At 43.9% G+C, this 8,401-nt stretch overlaps 1 protein-coding gene across 2 annotated transcripts; it reads left to right on the top strand.

Annotated features, from left to right (window-relative positions):
- Window positions 1-232: 232 nt before the first annotated feature.
- On the top strand, window positions 233-8,389 carry LOC123146352 (uncharacterized). 2 transcript variants are annotated; one of them, XM_044566002.1, is made up of 6 exons: window positions 233-536; window positions 1,088-1,229; window positions 1,492-1,673; window positions 1,796-7,007; window positions 7,368-7,450; window positions 7,583-8,389. In XM_044566002.1, exons 1-6 carry the CDS (start codon window positions 309-311, stop codon window positions 7,724-7,726), a joined length of 5,991 nt encoding a protein of 1,996 aa, XP_044421937.1. In that variant the 5' UTR covers window positions 233-308; the 3' UTR covers window positions 7,727-8,389. The 2 variants fall into 2 exon arrangements, with proteins under 2 accessions (XP_044421937.1, XP_044421938.1); XM_044566003.1 differs by having other exon boundaries at window positions 7,368-7,502.
- The last annotated feature ends 12 nt before the right edge of the window (window positions 8,390-8,401 follow it).

Genomic DNA, 8,401 nt, shown 5'->3' with positions numbered 1-8,401 from the left:
CCGTGGACCTACATGCACGCAGCCGGCTCTAGCCGGTGAAATACCGGGTAAATAAAAAGCAGGGGAAAACAAGTAATAGAGCAACAAAAACTAAAACCAGTTACATTATTCAAATGGAATCATGCTAGCTGCTCACCTTATGCTTGAGCTAATAATTTTGCCAGCTAATAATAAAAAAAGAAAAGCAAAGAAAAAAGGGCAGAAGAAAAAGGAGAAAGGAAGAGGAAGGTGGCGTAGTGCAGCGGTGGTGGTGGGCGACGACGTCTCTGATTGGTCAGAAGCCAAAATTCCATTCCAGATTCCCACCCATGGCCGCCGCCGCCGGCGACGACGCGCCCGCGGGGCTCTTCTCCGGCGTCTGGTCCCGCCTCCACGCCGCGGCCTCCGTCTGGCGCCGCCGGGGCCAGGCCTCCCGCGACGGCGAGGGGGAGGAGGAGGAGGAGGAGGAGTCCACCGTGCGGTCGCGCCTGGCGAGGCGGGCCGCGGCGGCGCGGCGGGTCGGACGGAAGCTCGCCTTCGTCTCCTTCAACCTCGAGGTGAGCTAGCTCGTGCTCTGGCTCTCTCCCAAGGGAGATTGGTTGAGGTGGGGCGCGCTTCAGGTGGTTGCTTGTATGCGCAAGCCAAGTCAAGCAGTCAGCCAGCTCGCCGTTGCTAGTAGTCACGATCACGGATGAGTTCTTAGTTCTTACTTTGCCCGGAGAAATCAAGTAGTATCTACCGGTGAAATAGGCTGGAGTAATTCACCTCCAGTTCTTTGGACAAATTGAATTACAAACCAGAGTTATTCAGTGATCATTAATTTAGTATTCGTCGGCTCTTCATGTAGATGTAGCGACGACGCACGCACAACTGGACCGCACAATCTGTGACGTTCTTGCTTGTTTCAAACTTGTAACTACTCCTGCCCAGAAACAATTTACGCCTGTTCAACTAGAATGGACAATCTGTTCTGTTTTTGTTATTTCAGAAACAATTTATGCATGTTTGCCTACTTGTGACAGAGATAGTAGGCTGCGGTATTTTACCTGTTAGCTGTTTCGGCGCAGGGGTCTGAACAGATGGTTCATTTGTCTTTTGCATTGAGCAGGTGCTGGTATTCGTTTACGCGTTCTGGAGGGCGAGGAGGCGGAGTCTGACCTGGAGGCAGCCCATCCAGGTGCTGCCCGTGCTCGCGGTCCCTGCTCTCGCCACGCTCATCTACGCCGCCTTCGTCCGCTTCACCAGAATGCGTAATAATTTTCGCTTCCCATGTCATATCTGGATTTTGACATTCGTTCATGCACGCACCCAAACATATGAATGATGCCGCTAGTGCTAAAGCAGTTATCCTCCCTGGTCACAGGTCACCCAATGTGCAGTTATAAACTTGTTTTTTTTTTAAGTTCGAGTAGCAAAATCTTCCCAAACTGCTAAAATGAGTGCCTTGTATGTTCTGATAATGCGTTGGTGACAAGTATCTCCTGAGTGACCCCAGCTAATCTTGCTCCGCAGTTGACCTCAAGGACAATAGAACGCTTGAAAGACTTCAAGAGGACAAGCATCAAGCTGATGGTGAACCAAGGGAGTCAGTTGACCTCAAGGACAAGGAAACGCTTGAAAGACTTCAAGAGGACAAGCAGCGAACTGAGTGTGAACCAAGGGAGTTTGACCGGAACAACCAAAACAATGTCCAGGTCTGTCTGTTTGTTTCAACCTAATGTTCTGCAGATAGTTTTAATCCACCACTGCCTTTTAGTCCTGTTCTTCTGACATCGTCCTTCTAGTTAACATAATCGGTGTTTGTTTGCTGGTGCAGAGCTGTGATGATGTGGACGATGCTAGTAATTCTCTGGTTGGAACTGATTCAGCGGCACAAACTGCTAAGCTTATGAAACATCGCCAGTCGAGCATTAAGCATAGAGATGATGGTGGAGCAGATATGGCTTGGGGTCATAGCAAGGACTTCCAGCCAGCACCCTCGGGTGGACTAAGGATGAGAAGACTGTCAAGTTCAAAAACATACATGACCAGCAGCAGTTTTGTAGAAAGAAGTGTGGAAAAGACTCAGGAAACGCCATCTGTCTCTGCACATTTAGATCAGCATGTCCATGTCCCTATTTCCACTGAAGATACTATTCCGTATCCTTTCGATGATTGCCGCAGCATGCATGCTCAACCTGCAGATACCCCTCAAGAATTGTCTGAAGGAGATGGTGACGAAGAAGGGTTTGATGGAATATGGGACATTGTGGAAACTCGTTCCAATTCCAGCAAGGAGAATCCCATATCTCCAGTTGGTTCTCATAATAATTTTTATGACGGAGACGATTCACGCTCCCCTGCATCTTCACCAGACGACTTTGTTGCTCATAATAGCTTAAATGACTTCAGCCCTGACTTGTCTGGTCTGGTACTACCTGCATCAGAAACCTTGAAAATGTTGCCTCCAGAAAGTGTCAGGGAGGAAGCATTGCTTGATCCGCACAAGTCAGAAGTGTTGCATATGTATTCTTTGAGTCCAAAGGAGAGCCCTAGTCCGTATGCAGTCAATGATAAGAAGTTGCCAATCAGTCCTGACATGGGGACCTATTCAGAGTTGCTTGGTGAGGGAGTCGAGGAGACAGAATCGTCCATGTTCCGTATACCAGAGGAAAGTATGCCGCCCTTCATCTCAGAGGAGGTTTTACTGTGCCCACCTGCAGCCAGTAATATCGAACATTGCTTGGGGACTCCAGAGTTCTCTTTGTGCGGTCAAGAGACTGAAAGAGTTGAAGTTGTTGGAAGTGCCAGCTTTACTAATGACAGTCCTGAGTTAATCTTCTTATCCTCTCCAGAGTTAGTTGTGGAGAGTGCTGAGGATGCCATTGAGAAAGAATTATGTGAATTAAACACAAAGGAGGAGAATGCTATTCTCATCAGTATGGAGGAGGAACCTTTGCAAGATCCACTCATAGTCAGTACTAATACTAGTGAACAATGCTTGGAAACTTCAGATGCCTCTTTATGCATTCAAGATGGCAATGCGAGGGAAGTTACTGGAATTATAAACTTTGTTACAGCCAATCCTGAATTAATGCACTCAGCATCTCCAGAGTTACTTGCAGAAGGTGACGATGACTTAAAGGAGGATAAAGCATCTGACTTGCACTTATTGGAGCAGAACGGCCTACCTTTAAACATCGAAAAGCAACCTATTCTGGATTCACTTGTAGCTGATACGGCCGAGGACGTTGAGATAACAGAAGTTCGTGATGTTGTCAAGGAAGGTTTGTTTGAATCAGAAGGCGAGGAAACATTTAGTCATCGGATGCTTGTTGCAGCTTCTTCAAATGGTGATAGTAACACTGAAATTTTGATAACTGACTCAATTGGTGTTCAATTTATTCCAAACGGCGACATAAATGATGCCCTTGAAGGTGGCCAGGAAGCATTTTCTGAGCCACTATACCATGGCACTCACCATTCTGAAGGAATGTTCTTATCTTCAGGGGACATCAATAATGACGAAGTCTATTCTTTGACTCCAATGGAGAGCCCTACTTCGTATGCAGTCAATGACAAGGAACTACCGATCATTCCTGATGTGGAGATCTATCCAGAGTTCTCTGTATGCGGTCAAGAGACTGAGAAAATGGAAGTTGCTGGAAGTGTCAGCTTTATGAATGTCAGTCCTGAGTTGAGCTTCTCATCTTCTCCGGAGTTAGTTGTGGAGGGTGCTGAGGATACCATCGAGAAAGAATTATGTGAATCAAACAGAAGGGAGGACAGCGGTATATTCATCAATATGGAGGAGGAAGCTTTGCAAGACCCACTTACAGTCAGTGCCAGTACTGTCGAACAATGCTTGGAAACTTCAGATGTCTCTTTAAGCATTCAAGATGCCAATCCTAAATTGATGTACCCACCATCTCCAGAGGTACTTGGAGAATATAATGAAGAATTCAAGGAGGATCAAACGTCTGACTCGCACATACTGGAGCAGAATGGCCTACCTTTTAATTTTGAAAAGGAACCTATTCTGGATTCACCTGTAGCTGATACTGCCGAGGACGTCGAGATAACAGGGGTTCATTATGTTGTCAAGGAAGGTTTTTCTGAGTCAGAAGGCGAGGAAGCATTTAACTATCAAAAGCTTGCTGTCACAGATTCGGAGGATGATAGTGACACTCAAAATTTGATTATTGATTCAATGCCAGTGAAATTCATTCCAAACAGCGACCTAAATGAAGTTCTTGAAGGTGGCCAGGAAGCATTTTCTCAGCCACTACGCCAAAGCACTCGCCATTCTGAAGGAATGTTCTTATCTTCAGCGGAGATCAATAATGATGAAGTCTATTCAAGCAACTCAAATTCATATGCTAATGTGGTGGAAGATGCTGCACCCTCTGAAGGACTTTCTAAGTTTGAAGATGAAATGTCTATTGCTTCTTTAGATACTCCCATCTGCCTGGATGAGGTTAAAAGTGCAGCTATTGTTGACATTGATATAGTCAGTCCTAAACTGAGCCTTCAACCAGAGCTGCATGATGTGGGAGTTGAGGAGAATGAATTGTCCAAGTTCCATGTACCAGAGGAAATCAGAACACCCTTCAATTTGGAGGAGCAAGTTTTGCTATCCCCAGTTGCGGTCAATAATACTGAATACTGCAGGGAGACTCAGGAGTTCTCTTTGTACAATCAAGAGAGTGAGGAAAGGGAAGTTGTTCAAAGTGTCAGCTATATTAAGGTCAGTCCTGAGTCGAGCCTCTTATCCTCTCCAGAGTTTGTTGGGGAGGGTGGTGAGGATGCTAGGGAGAAAGAAACACGCGAATTAAACACAAATGAGGAGAATGAGACACTCATCAATTTGGAGGAGGAACCTTTGCAAGCTGCGCCTGTGGTCAGTACTACTGATCAGTGCTTGGAAACATCAGAGTTTTCTTTATCTAGTGAAGTTCCCAAGACAACGGATGTTCCGGATATTGTTAGCTTTGTTACAACCAGTCCTGAATTAAACTACTCTGCATCTTCAGAGTTACTTTCAGAGGGGGACAGGGACTTACACGAGGATGAAACGTCCGACTTGCACTTACATGAGCAGAAGGCCCTAGCTTTTAATTTGGAGGAGCCTTTTCTGGATCCACTTGTAGTTGATACTGCTGAAGATGCGTTAGTTACATCAGAACTTTTGATACGTAGTGAAGAGGTTAAGATGACAGAAGTTCATGGAGTTGTCGAGGAAGTTTTCTCTGAATCAGAAGACGAGGCAGCGTTTGATCATCGAAACCTTTTTCTTGCCTCTCCAGCTGATGATAGTTCCGCCCAAAATTTGACAAGTAATTCAACATCTGCCCAGGTAATTCCAGACACGAGTGTAAAGGAAGCTTCTCAAGCTGGTCAGCCAGCATTGCTTGAGTCACCACACGAAAGCACTTGTCATTCTGAAGGAGCATTCTTATCTTCAGGTGAGGTCAATCATGATGAAGTGAAAGTCGAAGCACCATTTGCTGGTCAGGAAGGACTTCCTAAGTCTGAAGATGAAATAGCTTTGACTTCTCTAGAGACTTCCATCTTGCTCGATGAGGTTACAACTGCAGAAAATTTGACGGCCAACTCTGGACCTTCTCAGTCTATCCCAGACAGCAACGGTTTTCAATCTCTTCACAACCAGGAACAAGCTCCATCTGAAACACTACAGGACGTTAATTTTCTTATCGAGGGAAGTCACACATCCTCAGATGAGGGCATAAACTCTGAAATATTTTCGCTCTATTCCAGGTCATCTTCATGTGTTTCAGAGATCAACATGCTGGAATCTCTCAGAAGTGGAACATCTTCTGAACCAGAAAATGATCGTGGTTTAAGCTTTGATGAGAGGAACCGTGTGATATTTCACAACCTGCACAGTACAGAAAATTACACAAACAATCCAGCGACTGCTGAATCTATCCTGGAGACCAACATGATTGAAACTCTTAATATTGCTGATGAAACAACTGCTGGTTCACCGCACGAAGTTTCTTCAAACTTTCTGGACTCTTTTGTAGCTCCAGATGTAATCAATGGCATGACACAATCAGATCAACACTTGGACTTATCATCCTCTTCATTTGCTCCAGTGGTTGATGCATTTGAAACATTGCAAAGTGGTCAGGTTTTTTCTGAGCCTCAACTTGAAAATGATGTTACGTTTGAGCAGACCCAAATGTCCCCTAAGGAGGTTGACGATGCTGAAAACTATTTCACCAATACAATTGATGATCCTCAAGATAGTGAGAGAACATCAACTGTAGCTTTGGAAGATGAAGATGATTTAACTCTTCATAAGGCTTACATGTCTCCTGAAGATATCAGCGAAGTCAAAAATTCTTTGGCTGATGATTATGCTTCAGATCTTCCTCACATGCCAGAGAACCACTGCTTCAGCGAAAAAGTATCACCTGACTCTCAGGACCCCTTAAGTTCTGAGGAGATTTTGGTTCATCCAGAGGGTTTGAAAACTGAAAATGATTTAGACGGTGTAAAGTCATCCTTGTATTCTACAGAGGCCAACTTGGCTGAACCTTGTGGCATTGCTCACGAAGGAACTCAGCAACAAGATGAAACCATGTTGGGTTTTGAGGAAGCCAATTCTGAAGATCACTGTGACAATTCAGGGTCCCTAGATATTCCAGATGTCACTGTGGCGGAGAGTCTTCAAGCCGCAGAGAGATCGTCATCTGAGATACTTTACGATGGCATGTTCAGTTTCGAGGGGACGTTAATATCTCTAGATGGTGATGACAATGCTGAGGATTTTCCTAACAATTCAGGTTCTGCTATGCATACTGCACAGACCGATACAACAAGTCTCCCTGGTCTTCAAGAAGGGTCTTTCAAGCCAGAAGATGAAAATGCAGTTAATTCTATCTCCCCGTACGAGGTTGATACTGAAGAATCAAGTAGCTCAAATCGTGGTAATTCCAGCTCCGCTTCATCTCGTAATGGCATCAGCTTCATGGAGGCTCCCCAGCCCCAGGAACTGCCTATAGACGCTGGAAGGAAAAAAGGTGAATGCCTGTGAAAATAACTTTCTGAAAACAGATCCCTGTTATTGCTGTTATTTGATATGCTGCATTGCTTAAAAAATACTTAGATCTGAAATGAGTGGTTTTCATGGAATGATCTGCGCTCACTCATTGTGCACTTGGCTAAGATATACAGAATCTAAAATCAGAAAAAAAGGAGTGCTACGAAAATAGTGATAGTGCTATTTAAAGTGGAAAAGAAAAGGAAACAGTTCAATAACCTTTTTTTTATCGATTATTATACATTACAGCTATATATATGTTCATCGAATCTGTACGGTCACTTCATTGGAGAAAATGAAATTGGATCTTTATTAACAGATGCCTCTTACTCTTATTCAGTTTTCCTCAAGGATAAGGAACCAAAAGACGGTGAATCTGAGGACATGAAAGAGGCTGCCAAAGATTTGGACGACGACCATGAGGTGAGTAGCACTCCCTCAGATGCTGCTTTGAACTTGTATCTTCTTTGTTGAGGTGAGTTGTATGATTTTTTTTAAATCATGATTGAATAAGGTAACTGAACTCTGCTTACTGGTTTGATATGATTTCTGCAGAGGAAACCAGTAGTTACAATCAGTCATAGCACTGGGAGCAGTAATGTATCTGAGCTAGCTGATTTGCAGTACACCGAGTCGGTTGATGGTGATACTGAAACTCTTAGTGCTCCTCTACCTTCATCTGCTGCAACAGATATTTGAAGCAGGTTAAATGATAAAGCTGCACGTGTTTCAGTAGAATGGTCAACTGCTGAATAACCTCACAAGAGCATCTAACAGCTTGCAACTGGAGCTGGTTCTGTTGTGCTTTTTGTAAAGCTTCTAATACTGGAGAAGTGCAGATTGGAGATTGTTCTTGTTAGTTTTGTGTGCTCAGAGGACGACGGAAAGAAGTCCAATACATGGAGTTTTTGTACAAAGTAATACGGGAGTTCTCAAAATCATCATCTTGAGGTGAAAAATCGGAATCGCCTCTGATAGAGTTGCTTGCGCTTGGAGTGGAAATGCCCTAGTTCTTGCCTTTTGCCATCAAGAATCTAGGATTTGATGAAAGACAAGGCTATCTTTCATTGTTTTGTCTCTCTTTGTTTTTTAGTTTGGGTTGAAGTTGTATAGTTCTGTATATCTGGGTAAATATACTGCCAGCAGTAGCCCATGTATAATATGTCATAGTGTGATATTCTTTAGGCAGTGGTACTTTGCATGAGTGCCTCATTTGGTGCCTTTTTTTTGTATGAGTTGAAGGGTATTAAAGCATTGCAATTTTACAACAGAAGTTTCTGTTTTGATTTTGGTAATGAGTAAAAGCGAGAGATTCTTCCTGTGCACTTCAAGTTGGTACATCTAATATATTACTTCTAGCAACAGTAATATCTT

Source organism: Triticum aestivum, chromosome 6D (genome assembly GCF_018294505.1).
Source record: "Triticum aestivum cultivar Chinese Spring chromosome 6D, IWGSC CS RefSeq v2.1, whole genome shotgun sequence".
NCBI classification, from domain to species: Eukaryota; Viridiplantae; Streptophyta; class Magnoliopsida; order Poales; family Poaceae; genus Triticum; species Triticum aestivum.
The sequence above is the reverse complement of the archived record's forward strand: the minus strand, read 5'-3'. Positions and strand labels throughout refer to the sequence as shown.